The sequence below is a fragment of the Acanthaster planci genome, linkage group LG02 (genome assembly GCF_054643075.1).
Source record: "Acanthaster planci isolate LZ-2023a linkage group LG02, COTS_SCS, whole genome shotgun sequence".
Lineage (NCBI taxonomy): Eukaryota > Metazoa > Echinodermata > Asteroidea > Valvatida > Acanthasteridae > Acanthaster > Acanthaster planci.
Window position 1 is genome coordinate 16,652,964 of NC_141778.1, and position 18,150 is coordinate 16,671,113.

At 42.0% G+C, this 18,150-nt stretch overlaps 1 protein-coding gene across 3 annotated transcripts in view; it reads left to right on the top strand.

Moving 5' to 3' along the window:
- Positions 1 to 18,060, top strand: part of LOC110984432 (uncharacterized) — a 26,382-nt gene extending 8,322 nt beyond the window's left edge. For 2 of the 3 annotated variants that reach the window (XM_087133571.1, XM_087133572.1), the window contains exons 2-7: positions 10,305 to 10,374; positions 11,639 to 11,974; positions 15,075 to 15,235; positions 15,574 to 15,749; positions 16,620 to 16,780; positions 17,431 to 18,060. In XM_087133571.1, coding sequence (XP_086989697.1) covers positions 10,305 to 10,374; positions 11,639 to 11,974; positions 15,075 to 15,235; positions 15,574 to 15,749; positions 16,620 to 16,780; positions 17,431 to 17,483 — 957 coding nt within the window. In that variant the 3' untranslated portion in view covers positions 17,484 to 18,060. Of the gene's footprint in view, positions 1 to 593; positions 9,072 to 10,304; positions 10,375 to 11,638; positions 11,975 to 15,074; positions 15,236 to 15,573; positions 15,750 to 16,619; positions 16,781 to 17,430 lie in introns of those variants that run through there. The other variant, XM_087133570.1, reaches the window with a different exon arrangement.
- The last annotated feature ends 90 nt before the right edge of the window (positions 18,061 to 18,150 follow it).

Consider the following 18,150-nt stretch of genomic DNA (forward strand, 5'->3'; position numbering starts at 1 on the left):
AGTACGTCAAAAGTTTTGCGGAGATAGCTAGTCCTCTGCATGCCTTGACAGAAGAGGTGCGAGAGTTTGAATGGAGTGAAGCATGCCAACATGCATTTGAAGAGCTTACGAGTAAGCTCCAGGCCGCTCCAGTTATGGCGTACCCTATCCCTGAGAGGGATTTCATCCTTGACACTGATGCCAGTGGACAAAGCACCGGTGCAGTGTTATCCCAGCTTTAAGATGGGGAAGAGAAAATTGTGGCTTATGCCAGCAGAAAACTCAATAGACCTTAAAGAAACTACTTCGTCACCAGACGTGAATTACTAGCAGTGGTAATGTACGTGAAAGAGCTCTAACAATACCTCAACGGGAGGAAGATGACAATCAGAACCGACCATGCTGTTCTTCGGTGACTTCTAAATTTCAAGAACCCCGAGGGACAGCTGGCGATGTGGTTGGATGTCATATCAGGCTGTGACACAGAAATCCAGCACCGCCCCGGCAAGAAACATGCCAATGCAGATGGACTGTCAAGGAGACAGTGCAAACAATATGGTCGACAGGAGACCACAGAGACCGGAAGACAGAGAAGTTGAAGGCAGGAAGCCAGGGGCGTAGTAGCCAAGCCAACGATTTCAAAGGATGAGTTGAGAAAGGCTCAACTCGAGGACACGACCATGAGTTGGGTTGTGAGAGAGAAGGCGAGGGGCAAGGGTCGCCCCTGCTTGAGAAGATGTATCTCCCAACTCTCCTGAGTTTAAGACTTACTGGTCGAGTTGGGATCAGTTAGAAGTCAGAGAAGGGGTGCTGTACAAGAAATGGGAGTCAGATGACGGCAAATGAATCAGATGGCTATTGGTTTGCCGAAGAAGCTTAGGAAAGAAATACTAACAGAGGTACACGAAGAACAAGTGAGTGGCCACCTGGGAATGGGTCTCAGGTGGACAAGTGAGTGGCCACCTGGGAATGGGTAAGACCCTTGCCCAGATGAAGTACAGATATTTCTGGGCTGGGATGTCTGCAGATGTGAGATCATTTCTGCGGCGTTGTGAGACCTGTGCAGGAAGAAAGCCACCCGTTAAGAAGCGAAGGGCCCCATTGCAACATTACCAAGTGGATGCACCTATAGTAGGGGTAGCAATTGACTTGCTCGGGCCACTGCTGAAGACGGAGAGTGGCAACCAACAGTGCCTAGGCAAGAGTGCTCGCAGGCAGAAAAAAATTACGACTGAAAGGCAACAGAGGCAGGCCTAAAGGAGGGGCAGCTAGTATGGCTGCATAATCCTGCCAAAAAGAAGAACATGTCCCCCAAGCTCCAACTGCGTTGGGAGGGACCCTGGCAAATAATCAAGAAATTGTCAGATGTGATAGTCCGCATCAAGTTGAGACGGGTTGATAAACACTGTGTAGTACGTGTAGACAGGTTAAAGCCTGATGTAGGCGAGTAGAGCCAGGGAAGGTAATGGAAAACCCTCAAACTGAGGAGTCAGAAATCTCTCAGAGTGAGACGGTGCTTCAAGATGAAGCAAAGAGGAATTAAGAGGAGACAGGCACAGGGAGGACAGGAAAACAGCCCCTGAGGCCCAGAGTCAGACTAGCGATGTGGCCGAAAGCCCACAAAGACGCTGTCCAAAAAAGACTCATAGACTGCCCCAGCGCTACCGCTAGTCAAGTAAAATGGATAATAGAGGAACCTGAGGGCCCCCCTCCAGCTAAGATCAAGAAGATGGCCGCCGTCAGCGTGTATACCCTGACCGAATTCTTCGTGGATGGGAAGCGTGTTCGCCAGACGAAGCGCTGGAAGTCCTACTTGAAGGCCATCGAAGTTGACGCAGAGCTCTGCCAGGGAACAACGGAGTCGACCTTGGACCCCCCCTGTAGTGCGGTGACAGCCAGAGCCAGGATGAGCTTTGTGACTGTTCGTTTTGTAGGTTAGCTTTTCTAAGTTTTTAAGAAAGTACTTTGTGACATGTATAACTTATTTTCGTAGTCTTTTTTCAGGTACAAACATTTGTACAAAAAAAACATTGGCAGATCCAATCGACAATTGAAACGGGCCTGAAGAGTTTCAGGGAGAGAGAAGAAAAAGTTGTACATGTATTCGTTTATTTTTGTATTTTATGAGGTAAGTTTTTCAGTTTTGAATCACATTTTTGAGGAAGGAAACCAGTTGACGTGCGCTTTTCACAATGTTTCAGGGTTTATGTGAGGTTCTGTATAAAATTGCGTATTCTGTATAAGTGACGGTAATTTGTAACACTTTTGAATTGTGCAAAGTTGGGTTTATTCTGTATAAGTCTTTTTCACAACGGTCGGACAATTTCAACTTTGTGGGAGGTTCGATCCTCTCTTTTGTTATGTTAAAATATTTAGCGTATTTTCATGAACTTGTATAATTTTTGATTATAATTCTTGTGAATATGAGGATTGAGGAGAGTTGTACTAATCGCTTATTTCGTTGATTTTTTTGTAGCTGATATAAATTGGGGGCAATTCAAGCTACACTCGGGCCTTTGTGACGAAATGGATTTAACAAGTTTAGGTTTCAGTTAAAAGATGACATAATTCTATCTTTGTATAGGGGCAGAGAATGCGCGAGATCACTGTATTGGTACCCGTGTACATTAGCATTAATCTGTGCGTAATTTTCCCATTTAAATGTACATATTTAAGGCAGCGCAAGACTGGTGCAAGTTTACGTTCTGTCTAGTTTGTGCTATTTAGCGTCAACGAGCGTCAACAAAATATTTAAGCATTTTTATGCAGATATTTTATATTTAAAATATTAGTTAGGCTCCTACATATCATATTCAATGTATCACATTATCGAAAATGATATTTAAGTGTGAAAATTTGAGCGACAAATTCGGGCCTGGTCGTGCAGCCTGACCGGCCGCCATCTTGTTTTCGCGTGGACGGTAAAGAAAGATAGCGGCCTCTATCCGTCGCGAAAAAGTTACGTTTTTCTGCGTGAATCTGGAAGCGAATTCGATATGTCTCTTACACAGTGGCAGGCCTTAGAGTCTCTTATGATAAAACCACTTTTAAATCTTTAGAGGCTGCTGTCGAGTTAATGGCACTTTGTTGACGCCAGTTGTATGTGTTGGCGCTAAATAGCATGACGGTCTGCAGACCTGGTTCGGCGAGTGAACAGTGCTGTGTGTAACGGCTCCTTTTGAGTGCGCTGCCGCGGAGAGTCTGCGAGCAATTTTGGTACTGGTTCCGCCATCTAAGCGCAGCGTATCCGCATTAGTCGACTTGTTGTGTACTGTTCTTATACTGTGTGGGTAGAATTGTGGGCAGAGTTGTGAGGGTTGTCCAAAGGTCACCGTCAAGGAAAGCGGTGAAAGACTGGACAGCCAGAGTGTCGGCAGACGCCCTGAGTTACCCGCAAGTTTGGGTTAGGTAATTAGCACCGGCATTCCACCGATATCTTGGGTGCAGTCACCCGAGTGAGGAGTGCGGATTGCGGATACAGGTAAGAGGTAGTGGAGTGCGGATTACGGAGTGCGAATTGCGGAGTGCAGATTATTTAAGAGTTCTTCTGTAATTGTATTTTGTGTTCTTATTCTTTTGTAAGATTACACTGATTTTAGGAACAAATGAACAAGTATGATTTAATGAGAATGTTACACTTTTCACGTAAAGAAAGTAGTAACAAAGAAATGTTGATTGCAACTAGTTTACAATGATAAGGAATATCTCATATAAACAAGGTGTTCAAGTTAATTAACGGTCGAGAACTTGGCAGGGCACTACAGTGAAGAACGAAGGACTCCATAGATGGCGAAAAACCAGTTCAGTCGTTGACGGTGCAAAAATGAGCTGCAACGGAGACGAAGACCACATCCAACAAGAATGACCGTGCTCGAGACGAAACGGCGAGGGCGTGATGACCGTCACAAATACGGGAACTTGATGATCCTACGAACTAGAACTGGATTCAGGTCTACACTTCCCTGGACGAACTTTTTGAATAAGTGTCGCAAACACAGACGACTCTCCACCACAGGTCAAAATGGTGCAGAAGTCAACAAGTCAAAGACTTCTCATAGCTTGCGCACGGTAGAATTGCCTTTCAAAATCTATCTTGCGGTTTGTGTCTCTCTGAGTCTTTTCCCGGTATTTATAGTCTACAATTTCCTAAAAATTTCTGCTCATTACGTAAGTTTCTTAAAATAGCCTTTTTAGCATTACTTAATCTTACAAGCAACTTCCAAAACATAACTGGAAATATCGTTAGCTTACATAAAATTTCCCGCACATACAACCGTGGCATAGCCACTGGGGGCCTTGGGGCACGTGCCAACCCCCACAAATTCCCGGTAGCACCAGGTGCCCCCACCAAAAAAAAAAAAAACACGGATATTAAACAAGACTAATAAAAGCTTTCCCCCAAAAAGCCACAACACTGAAAGCTGGTAACCCCAATAAGATGCTGCTGCCCCCTTGTGCCCCCCCCCCACACCAGTAAAACCCTAGCTACGCCATTTGTACAACGATAATAACAGTCATGAATATTATTCATGACTATTCTTCATGACTATTCATTCTTTTTGCCCCGGGTCAAACGCGGGCCACACACATAATCGTATGCGGTACTATTATATAATCTGTCACACGTACAGAGAACTGCGTGCAAACCTAAAAAAATGAATCACAAAAGAAAATGAAAATTAGGCTAGTACAATGCAACAATTCCTGCATTTTACTCTAGAAGTTAATGTAAAATTCAGATTTTCTCTCCATTTGCATAACACGAAAATTACATCAAAATGTCCTTAACGATCGCAAAACAATAATTGAAAATAAGGTTAACTGAGACACAGAGGTACTTTCCGGGGGTTGCATTTAAGAAAGATTAAATTGCATAGACCCTTTGAATCAGCAGAAAATGGACAAGGCCACGAACAAACAAGACAGACTACAAATATGAGAAGTAATCCTGCATGCTGACGGCGAAAACTGAAACCGTTCCGACTGAGAAGATAATGACTGTGGTTAGCACTGTTGAGTATTTATAGCAAACTGATATAATCAACTACTCTCAAGAGAATAAAATGTAAAAAGGCACTGATTATTCATCGAAATTTATTACTTGAGATATGTCTCATTTCATGTTTTTGCACTAATTCTCAAATCAAAGTTGATATTTCTTTGTTTATATCCCCAAATCTAATACTAGACGAAAAGATTCAAGAGTTGACAGTGCATGGGTCTACTATTGAAAAACTTTTAAAATTGTTAATCGGTTATAATTATTGAAATTATATAAAAATGTTAGTATCCGTTTCTGAAGATTAATTACAGGATTTGTTTTCTTTTTTGAACATTTAAGTTTTCATTACTACATGCTGTAGAAAACTTGCTAAGGGAAAGCATTAAACTTTTTACTAGACGATATACATCTGTTTTTTTAATGTGTAACACTATCAGCCGTTTTCAGGTGTGGTGGATTCCTTTAGTAGTTATCTTGATACTCAATGAACTGTTCGTTACGCCATGGCATGTCATCACGAAGTGCCGTGTATAATATTTCACAGCTCTAATACATATTAAAAATAACATTACTCGTCGTCATGCCGCTGAGTAGCCTTTAATGAGGTGATTTTCATTTCTAGGATGTACGTCAATTACCTTCACTATTACCTGTATATAGTCATAACCAAGCACGATACGCTTCACGCATGTCTGGCGATGAGGATCGACTTTATCCACTTTAATTGCCCATTACAATAATTGTTTCACCATGATCTCGAAGTATCAGGGAGTTGCGATACAAAGTGTATGTAGACTTCATTCATGTGTCCGCCATCTTGAATTGAAAGTGAGGTTAAGTTTTCATTTTTTTGAACCTGCATGAGACTGTATTAAAATGTTTTAAGCCATATTTTTTGAGGCTAGGAGCCCCAAATAGTCTGGTACCACCCCAATTAAATTTCGCAGATTCACAGTGTTGCGACACGGGCTTTCCAACGTTTGCATGCACAGTCAGTCATTTTGTGAATATGATGGTGGTTAATCAACTTGTGCAATTTTGTAAATCCGAAACTTCCAAATCAGCCGCATGAATTCAACTCAAAGCTGTGTTAGCACCAGCTTTCCGACACCTTTGATGTGCTACATACCTTCAGTGATGTGGAATCCGCTAACCGTCAAGTTGATGCGATAGTAGAACTGAATTGGCTACTGTGTAAAGGGGCCAAAACACCGTGCGCTACGGCGTTCCCATTTTCATTTGTTTCGGCGATTCTGGCAAAAATACTACTGTTCCATTCAATACATTGTATTCTTTTGCCCCTTCAAAGGGTATGAAGGGGTGTTTTGAAAGGAAAAAATAAAGTAAATGAACCCGTCTTGCATGCGAACTGCTTGTCACGCCCGTGACGCATTATGAAACCGTTGGGACACTGTTGCTATTTCTCTTGGGCAAATTCTATACATTCATTTCGACCATCACCCTCCACAGCCTTCTCCGAGTTTCCTAGAACTGGTTATCATCAAGTCGGATACCAGGATGCAGACATTTGAACGTCCGGTCCATCAATGGACTGTGATGCTTCCAGCCTGATTTTTCCAAGGGGGTGGGGCGTGATCCCGGATATTTCAAACATGCCAAGAGGGGTTGGGTGTGCACTGGTGCAGCAACGGTAAAATGCCCCACGAGCGCGTAGCGCGAACCGCCTACAGCGTGGGGTCTTGGGCCATGTATTCTAGTCGCTCTGTGGTGCAAGTTCAGACAATATGACCCTTCTCTTTTCTTCTCTCTCCCTCTTTTTCTTCTTCTTTTTTAAAAAAAATTATCCATTTAGTAAAAAAAGGGGCGTGCGCCCCACGCCCCCTTGGATCTGCCCACGGTTTCCCAAAACTTACATAAGTCGGAAATTGTACTGATTCCAAAACGGAGTCCAGATGTATACATGAATCACAACTGACCTATTATGACTCCTGGCGTTTTCTATTCGTAATCTGCCTTTTCAGTTCTATGCGCATCTTAAGCTGCCATATAATTCCTCTTACCTTGTAGTTTTCCAATTTGAAGGCTCTAACTGCGAACATGATTGCTTATAGACAAAAACTAAAGAAAAGTTTGTGAAGAATTTCTCATTCCAGTCAAACACCCTCTCAGCGCGAAATCGAATGACGGTTACGCACTGTTCATTGGAATGAAATTAGTTCTAAACTGATTTTTTTTTACAGTACACTATTTGACACCCGTAAATGAATTGGTAGGCTCTACCCTAAGAAAAAAGAAAGATGGGTGCAAGCAGCTGAAAAAAAAACCGTTGGAATACGAATGAACAATAATGAACTTGACTGCGTGTGAAGATGACGAATTCGGCGGGAAAACCTACATTTATTATGTAGCAATAAATTATTCAATTCAACTGAAATCCACACAACATCCTCATCAAGTTGCCTGCCTTGTATGGACTTCTTGTCAGGTCCACGCAAGGATAACTAACTTGGCGCATGTGGGGAGACCTCGTACTATATAAACACTATCACACACTTCGTCTTTGTTTGACCGTAAAGCTTTGGTATAACTGCAAGGTGGAAAGCATTCTGATCGTTTTAATGTTTCAGTACAAACTCTGACCTCGCTTGTCAGTGGTTGTCCTTTTAGGTAAGTGCCTGTGCTTGGTCTGTGAGGGAGAGACAATGTTTTAACATTCGAAACAGTGACGTCTCCTCTGTGGTGTAATCATGGTCAAACACATGCGTGAACTCGCATCACACACCAACTGATGCTATCATCCGTTCGTGTGTGAAAGCATTGCCTTTCGGCGAAGACCTACAACCCCTAAAGTGTAAGACACGGCCCGTATACATCTACAACCATCTTTAAAATATAAACTACATACCAACAAACGTTATTTCGTCCCTTTAAACTGCGGCTGTTACTGTCTGTTATTTTAGGATCCATCAAAAAGATAGGTGTTTAACATACTGCAATTACTGACAGTTTCATCGGTAATATAGTATAATCTTTGTATAGTGTTCCTAATTGTAGGCATATAGCAGCCGTACCATGAACCACGGACCACTTTATGTCCATGGGTGATCTTTTCCCGTGTAATTTCGATTGTCACGCCTAGCCTGAAACACATAGCTATTTATCGAAGGTCAATTGCCAGCCCACAAAATATTATGCAGTTGCCATGCCGACTGAAGACTGTAAATGCAGAATTAAAGAAGATTTCTTGAGAAAGAATATTTTACCACCTTTCGAGATCAGTGAGCCCTCTCAGTGTCAGTAAAATTTCCGGATAATAATTACGATTTTAAATCAACTATAATCAAACAATTAAACTATTAATGTTTAATTTTTGCAGCACCGAGTTAGTGGCAAAGGTTTAAAAAATAATCAGAAATAAACAGGATTGACGTTTAGCAGTTCGCTGTGTAAAATCTACACCATGCTTTATTACATCGAAGTCCAATGTAATTATTCAGAACAGAAGTTGTTGGTAGTATATCAAAACTGAAGCAACTAACGTTGTTTACTTAATTGTTTTAAAGTTACCTTTCACCCAGATATTTCTTGCGTTCTATGTTTAAATTTGCCTCAAATGATTTATTTTGAAACAAACCTGAAAACAACAAGGTCCTGTCTTGCTCTGAAACTTTTTTTCAAGTATAATGGTTGTGGAGTTATTTGATATTACAATGGTGTTACCGCCGACCAACTGTGCCTTTAAAGTGGAAGGCACCACAGTCTGTTAACTGACGCCAGTTGTCCGATTATGATCATTGTAAAAATGGAGAGCGTTGGCGAAGGGCTCCTCTGCATACTTGCGTGTTCACTTTTGATTAGGTTAGTCTGCACTACTGGCGATGTTCCAAGTTGCCCCCACTGGTGGTGCGGCATAATCGACGCTGCTCTGGTTGGCTTTACCCACATCTTGCGCTTAACCGAGTCTCAAGGGGCCTGCCACGGGGTGTGTAAATCCACCCCTTGGTGTGGCTCAGTCAACTACTTCATGGATACCGGCCATTGCCAACTCAATCTCAATGCCTCCCACTACCAAGCCCCCGATCGTTTGGTCCGGAGGCCAGGCTGGTTCTACTCTTACGTCGAAGCTGAGGTAGGTTAACAGAACCATGTGAGAGAAACATTTTACTAAAATCCTTGAAATAGCAACTTTTTGTTTCGATTTACCTTATTTTCAATTTTTGTTTTGCTATATTAATCTGTAATTTTGGGCCCTTTTGGCTTCAATGTTAATAGGACTTTGCACATTCGTGAGAAACACGGTGATGTAATCCAAGGCACTGAACCACAACGTTGCACTGCTTTGTGCATACAAATTTGTTTTGAAGTCTTAACAGCCCTGACTAGGTGAAACTGCATGGTTAATACCGCCGTTCCATTTCCTATACCAAGTATGGTTACTTATGACAATCGCTGGAAAGCTTTAAAAACCCTCAAGCTCCGACTGTTGCCTATGCTCTGCCAAATTACAGTTACTGTAAAATATTCTTTCTAATTAGTTTGTAAGTAGTGCTGCATCTTTCACAAAGTATAGTCATTTCATTGCATTTCTAACAACAATACGTTTGACCTCGCTAGAACCATAAAATGTTGGTTTCACTATTAAACTGCAGTGGTAAAGCTGCCTGCTTAATTATCATCTAAAGGCGTGTGATTTTCTGTTTACGTTTTGGTAATTATCGCTAATAGGAGCCTTTGCTTGGTGTCAGACATATACACTTTTTACAGCCCACAAAAATTTTAATCTAAAAAATCTTCCAGTGCATAACTATCTTCCCTTATGATACAAAACAAAGGACCAGACACAGAGAAGGAAGGCAATATCCGCCTTGCATTGAAATAAATTCCCCTATATTTGACGTGCTCATACAATCATGAACTCGGCCAGCACACCGGTAAAAGCGAGACCGTGACACTGGTATTGAAAAAATTCAAAGGAACATCATTGACTCGTCAGCAACAGGTGGGCGTGCCTTACACACCTTAAGGCGCCTTTCCATAATGCGCGCGTCAACACTTGCGCCAAGCCTTGCCTTTCCGTCAAAATCGCTCCAGCGGCAATTTTGACGGCTGAGCACAACGCACACGTGTGTTATGTTAATGGAGTCGATTTTTGTGTCCGTAAAAGTGAACGCAAGGTATACAAAACGCACCCAAAAAACGTACATATGGAAAAGCACCTGTAAGTAGTTTAGCTTGCAGCTCCCTGTGTGTGAACACGAACAGTGTGGTAACTGAATGAAAGGGCTCTTGCATGGCAATATACTTAGTGCATTAATTATATTAAAGTAATAATAAACCCAAACCTTTTTCACTCTTTCTTCAGCCAACTGACGCTTCATCTGGTTGTTTCAACAGTCAAAAACACGACCCCCTATGTGTCAAAGACAGCATGGGTAAATACATGTCTTGATCAACTTGCTTAAAATCAAAACCAACTAGAGGGAAGCGCTTTTTTGGCCGATGATTCATTTGTATAGAAAAGGAGCACATCAAAGCTTGGAGTCTCGTTTGAAGGTTCGATATTTAATGTAGCAGAAAACAAGTTGTCGACAGGCTCCGTGGCCGCAAACGACATCTTGGGATTCGCACATTACCGATCAGGGAATTCCGTGCGTATGTGTACATAATCCAGCATTCACATAGCAGCGTATCCTTGTCGTGCATGAGGCCGGGAAATCGCGTTCGTTGTTTGGTAAAAATTATGTCAGACAGTATAATGGAGGAGGAGATGATAATGCTGAATGGATTTGGCAAGAGTGTGGCGCAAAGTGGCTGTTTTGGGTCAGGTATTACATACCAGCTACCCCTAGAACTATGGGGTTCTTCACGTCACGAACCCACATAGTTCTATGGGTTCATCCAGTCTGGTGGCGAGCAGAGTCGGCCAGGTATCGGCTGTCACGCACCTCTGTATAAATAGAATAGGCAATTGCGCACGCGCACAGCAAAACCAACCACGGACTCCAGAAGCCAGCAAGCCATCAGTCCCTATATACAACTCGGCAAAAAGTGTACATACACCTAGTAAAACAAAAACAGTTTTTCTCAAATTTCACAACTTCACTAGTTCCTATCAACTTTTCTTTTCACGAGGACAGACATGGTGTATGCGTCAAATAAAAACACCCAGAGATAGATTCATATCTACAACAAATCAAAATTTTACATTCTCCATCCCTAATACTGAGCGCCACTTTCTGTATCTTTGGTCACATCTCATTCCAGACTATTGGTACTTAACATATCCCCCGAAGATGTCTGAAAGGAATTCCGCAGATTCCTGCGAGACAATGACCAACACAAAGCAGGGGGGTTCTCTCCGTCTCATACCTTGCTGCATATGAGTTTCACCGTTGAATTAGACAGAAAGTAAACCGAAATATGAAGTGAGAAATTTAAATCATGATTTGTGATACAAAATACCAAAAAGAACAGTAGACGTGAGGTAGGCAAAGTTTTTATCAGAATCACGTTTTCAACTTTACTGGTAGCTAACACGTGAATTATGAAAATTATGTGTTGCGCGCGGTCGCGTTGCTACAAACAAGATGGTGCTTGATTGAACATTCAGGACAAAAACCGATGAGGGAGTGCTTCTGCTCAAGGTGATGTGCTCCACGGTGATACTTTTTTTCTTTGTCTTTTATTTCTGCGTAGAATTCTCTGCATTCCTTAGAACCAGAGAGAAATACCCCAGTGCTGACTTGTCTCTGGCTAGGGACGCCTGCGCACAGCACGGAATGCAACTCTGCACACTGACTCAACTCAAAGCGGCCTACGAGGCAGGCTTTAGGAGCAACCTGTGGTCTTTGATAAACACTGAAGGGAGAGATGCCAAGTTATCAGTGTGTGATACGTACCACCGGCGGCAACGCGAGTGTGCCTTCATGATGGAGGGAACCAACAACGATGGCCTCATTCCGAACACCCCTCGACCGGCTGACTTCATCAATGCTTTCTGCTGCTCTAGCTCCTCATGCCCCCCACCACACGGTTCGTAAATCTTTGGCTATACGTCTAGACTTGAATCAGGTCGGACTTACGTTGCTCTTCCCTAGTCAGCCACCCCTTCAGACGGTAGGCACTACACGGACGTCGTGCTTGGACAGGCAGCTCCCCATAACCCTTATAATACGCCCTCATTTGATAGCCTTTATTGTACCACGTGTGTCATACGTCACCAGCCCGACTTGACGTAAAAACAAGTCCGGCAATGAGATTGGCTGCTACCTCTTTTCGTAGATGAGCCCATTCGCTATGTACCAACGGTTGGCAGATTCATCAAGTCGGGATTTCTGAACTGAACTAATAGTAGATGTAATAACTGGACACAAGAGGGCGCAAAGCAAGTAACGGCGCGCGGTCTTGATGTGTATCCAAAGCTTAAACGAAGACGTAACAGAGATCCCTACTTGAGTCAAGTCTACTATAAGTCCGAATATTAAATGGCTTAATTAACGCATGCATCAGTACAAAAGCTAAACCTCCAATGAACACACGATGCCCTTGCACGGTGGGGAAAATGAAACTATTCAATGCAAAGTTGAGTTCTAGCCAATGGGCGTGGCGCGTTTACGTTGATAGGCATATCTGAGCCTCCACCTTGGGGGCTGCGTGATTGTTCCTTCACTAGTCTTGATTCGTGTAAAATGCAAAAACCTGCTGACTCACTCCTATGCATTGATCTGAAAAAGTCTGTAGTTAATTATATCAATGCTACGCATCACCTGAAGGCCGGTTTCTACTTGGCACGAACACAAACGCGTATTTGTGACGTCAGATCAAATTGCAAATTCGTAAACGTGGAACAGATTTCAACTCAAGCAAAATTCCGCTGCAGATTTTTCGTGACGCCAAATTCGCTTCGCTTTTGCATGAGCTTCCCGGGAAAAGAGAAAGGTTTAGTATTATTAAAAACTGATATTAGTAAATTTACGAGTGACGTATAAAATGCGGGTTCTAAAAAAATTGATGCAGTCCAGGAGGATAATATACAAACTTCTGGTTATCTTGGAAACACTTATTACTGGATATTGCTGATTCCAGCATTCCACACACCGTAAACGCACCCGTAAACCCTCTCCTTGGATTACATGTGAGCTTAAATTATTGATTAGAAAACGTGATAGATGCTTTAAAATTGCCAAACGTTCCAATCGGGCTCATCTCTAGGAAAAGTCAAAATGATTACATTAGAAACATTGTATGTAACATTTTGGAATTATGTAAGGGTCCGCTTGCCGGGGTCGGCTGGCCGGTCCGAGTCGAATAGTTCGTGGTACCCGCTGCTTCATTTGACTCGGACCGGCCAGCAGACCCCGGCAAGCTCGGTGGTCGAGTGGTTAAGACATCTGCACGAGTAAGCAGGAGGTTGTGGGTTCGAGTCCCACCCGAGTAAGCTTGTGAGGTTTTTTCGCAAGCTCTCGGACAAGCAGTGAGCATACAGTGCTTATTAATATACGTTGGGTAAGGGCAAACCCGTTGTATATAATTAACATCTCCCCAGCGCAAAAATATATCTTGAAAAACTCAATTTTAATGTTGATAAATGTAAACTTTAGAAGATTTCTAGAAACACACAAGCTACAATTGTCGCATGGATGGGCATACATTGCCGAACCCAACCACTGAAAAATATTTGAGCGTCACTAAACTGGCAAGGTCACCGTCAAGAAATTCACACGAAGTGCACCAAAATCATGGGGTTGATTAAGAGAACCCTGCCAAGCTGCTCTGGTAACGAGTTTAAAAGATGTACGTTTCCTTGATTAGGCCCCGGGTAGACTACTGTTGCAGGACGTGGGAACCGTATAGGCATAGCCATTCGGACATCATCGAGCGTATCCAAAATCAATGCGTCAGATATATGTGCTGAGATTGGGACTCAAGCTATGATTCACTGCTCTCTCGACTTGGCCGGACAAGTCTTCAAACAAGAAGAAAATTCCTTCGCCTTGTGCTTTGCAATCAAATTGTGAATAACATTACTAACTAAAATTAACTACTCCTTTTTCTACAACTGATTGTCTCGAATATTCTTGTTTTGTCTAGACAGCGAGGGAATGGAATGACCTGTCCCATAAGGGATAGCAATGATAATAAAAAAAGGTTAAAAAAGGGTAAAGGGTGAAATGGTTGATTCTGCCAAACAAAACTTCAGATTTGAAAACACTTTGTCGCGCGTTAAACTTATCGAATGCTCCAATTCAGATGTAGTCCGGTACCAAATCGACGGATACCGACTGTTTTGAAAGAACTTACACGTGGTACACAGAAAGGAGTCCACGTAGAACGACGCACGGACGCATAAAGTACGTACTATACAGATCATAAGATACATATGACAAAAGTCGTTCTTTGTGGCTTCGTTTCTGTCTACCCTAATACGTCTATCCCTAATACTACGGACTTCAGTTTGGTTTCGTGTCTTTTCACAGCAGGTATGTATCAACCGCCTCTTAAAATAAAGTATGACCTCTTGTCTGTAGTAAATTCCTTCTATTTTAGACACAGCACGCACATGTACGTTTTTTAAACACCGTGTCAGCGTTATCAACGTAGTTACAAAGTTGAGATCAATATGCAAAAAATACTAAGAACAATTTAGGAACTGTTTTAGAATTGTAATGCATTTGCAATGGGTAGATTTAGCAAAGTAAAGCAATCTAAACACTCCCACTAAATGCGGATAGTACTACGTATGTGCATATGGCGGTAACTGTATTTTAGTGGACAGTGGTTATCTGTCGTCAATATTTTTGATAGGGGAAGGAATTCGATATCATATTTTTGATTCAACGAATCAACATAATTAAATTTCATAACACTCAGATCTTTTAATAACAAAATACCAAGGGTTACGGTCGCGCAATGTACGGTGCACCGGTGATAACCAACATTGCACAGCAACGTTTCACCAACTAAACGAGGCTTAAATCACTCTTGAGAGCAACACATCGAGGAATCGCCTGAGATGTAGCTTGTTCACACAAATCTGTATATACCACAGACAAGGATGTAATAAATCATATGTTAACCGTTCTCAGTTATGGAACTTTTTCTTTAACATGACAACAAATTTTGACATTTATAGCTTTGCAGTGGCAACTCGTTTTCATGGGTCAGGCAGGTGGGCAAGACCTGTATGAAATGTGGACTAATCCTCACTGGGAGTCGACCTTGGACGTCCACGGAAATTTCCGGGACCAAGCTATCTACGATGCATGGAAATATTGCAGCAGCCATATAAAGTTTGTAAGTGATGGGGAAATTCACTTCTATGAGTCCCTTTTTGTAAAAATATATAATATTTATTTAGGTAGAGCACAACTGGATTTCAAGCAGTAGGGAAATCATGTTGACGGTCTTCGTCATCACAATCGTTATTCATCATACAAGAGGATCTTTTCACAGCGGTTTGTGTGTGATGGCGCAGTATTTCGGCGATGACTGACAATCCATGCATTACTAATTCAAGACTAGACTAGCGTCTTGTCCCAAGACTAATACGTTGCAAAAGTGGCATTCTCATATAAACAGACTGGAATCTCTTTTAAATGAACCCCTCGACAGAGAACGCTTTTTTGTTGCAGGTGAAGCTTTCCCTGTACAGTACTGACGGAGTACAGCCTTTAGCAAAGCTGATCTTCAGAGGGAATCAATTGAACATCACCGACTGGTTCCGGAGAGACGAACTATTGTCGTCTCCTTGGTGGCAACATCTTGAACTTAAAGACGGCAAATTTCCTATTGGAGATACACTGTTCTGGTAATTAAAACTCAGCTTGACGGCGCATCAGAACAGACGTTATCTCTTGTTCATATATTCAAAAAATGACCTTATGACTATGATCAGCAGGAATGCAAGGGCACTGCCCAATTCGTTTGAATGAATACGGGCGATTCACAACACAGTGCCCACCAAAACATTGCAGGGAGAGGCCTTTTTTTTTTTTTAAAGTTTATCGTCGACAAAAGCATGGCCGCCTTGCCACGATCTGCAATTAAAATTGCTACTCGAAATACACTGAAGTGATGCATCTCCTTCTCTGATAGACACTGGGGAAAATTCAAATTCCCCGTGTATAGCTGGTGAATAGAATTTGACCATAGTCGACCATTAACCCTAACCCCTTAAGGTGTATGTAAAATCATATTGGAGGATTTGGGACTGCTGGGTTAATGCATTTCCCACAATGCACTGCGAAAAAATCTTTCTGTGGCAGCCCCGTGATGGCGCACTGTTTTGTGAATCCCTCGTATTGCAGAGATGAGCCCTTTTGCACTCGTGTGCTGCGTTAAATGGCTAAAGATATCCTAACCAATATAAAATGACGACTAAGAGTGTTTGTAACTGCGGTCTCATCTTGTCTCCATTCATAAATAAAGAGCCCGTACATGTATCGACATATAGCAGTGTGGCCCAGCTCTCTTTACAGTCACTTCAACCCATACTCGCAGATTTAGCTCAATGTATTTTTTTTTCTTCCTCCATGATATGACACGATCGGCCTGGCATTTCCTCATCCCATCACACACCGATGGACCCACATGTAGGTGCTCTGGGCAAGATACAAGCAACAATGCTTCCGCCAGGCGTCGGTCATGTAACCATTTTAGTTCTGCTGTTTCTATATAGGCCCAGACAATTCGTCATCAGCGACTTCCCTGGCAATTGTTCACTGACAGCCAATGTGGGATGGCTCTTCGTTACTGCTCAGAGGGAAGCTTGCGCTTCGATGAATCCCTTCGCAATCCTCTACAGCACCACGCACGACGCTGTACCACTGATTGCGTCAGGTAACGCTGAAGACATAAGATTTCCACGCGTTGTGGTCCCTACAAAATAAAAACACTACTATCTTCGAGAAGTATCTTTGCATTGTCTCATTCAGATGACAGAACATGATGAAAAATTTGAAAAGAAAGTGGAGTTAATGGGGCTCCATGTAAACAGATGAAGACACAACTCAGTAAGATAGGCTTACTGACAATCGTACACTACGGTTGGTTTTAATATACATGTGCAATGTTTAAATAAATTACTACTTAACATTAAGATGAAAATATTTCAACCAACGCATTTAATGTTAAATAAGGTGATCAGCTACATTCACAACGACAGTTATGAATCAAAGCTAAATAAGACTAACAGCAAATTACTGAAGGATCCTAATTGATAGCCTTCCCAAAAAAGACAGACATCTCGACTGACAGATTGACAGACGTATAACAGCAATGAAGAAGAAAAAGTCCCAGGCGTTCAACGGTAATAAACAAGACAAAGTTCCAAAAGCCAAAGGTCCAGAAATCCCAGCTAACGAGACAAAGTCCCAATCATTATTCGCAACAAAAAAACTCGAAATGAAACACATGAGCACAACCGTCTTTCCCTGAAATATCACGACCAATGTAGTCATTGTCACATTTCGTTGACATTTGCTCCACAGATGCTCGTGTTGGTATGGCCGACTACATGACAATCCATGTGGTTAAGGAGTGAGCAATGAACCCATCAGAAGACGTCAATTCCAACATGTTGGTCACGTGCGGGGAATCATTGCTATGACCGAGGAGTCTGGCTTGCCCAAGTTGCCAAAGAATAACCATAGAAACATCAACGTTTTCTCAGAGACTAATACTTGTTTAAAACGATATAAACATATGAAAAATTTATTTAGCTGCAAAGCAATAATAATTAACTCCGAAGTTTCATAATCTCTGAAGCTATAAACAGAGAAGTTCCTGGAATTTCAGCAGATCAGAACAAATTAGAAAAACGTTATCATAAATCACAAAAAAGCCAGCACAAATTTGTAACTGAATTCCGTATTTTGGCCCAAGGAAATTTTGGGGCACATTTGAAGTATCTTTTCACGCAACACATGCATTTAAATGACCAGGCAGACCTTTTTTATTGGCAGGCTTTCTCAAAAATCGGAAGATTTTGAAAATACTGATGTCGTCTCTACCAATTTAATGATCCCTGTGTTTTAAGCGAATTCTTTGCTTAAAAATTGTAACCAGCTTTGACGGATGTTTTTCTTACTTTAAATTTGTCATCGTTGCATTGTTCTCGCTTTAAGGTTCTGAGCATGTCCAGTTGACAAGTGTATGGTATAAATACATGTATTAGCTGGTAAACATAGCTCATAAGTCTTAGCACAAGC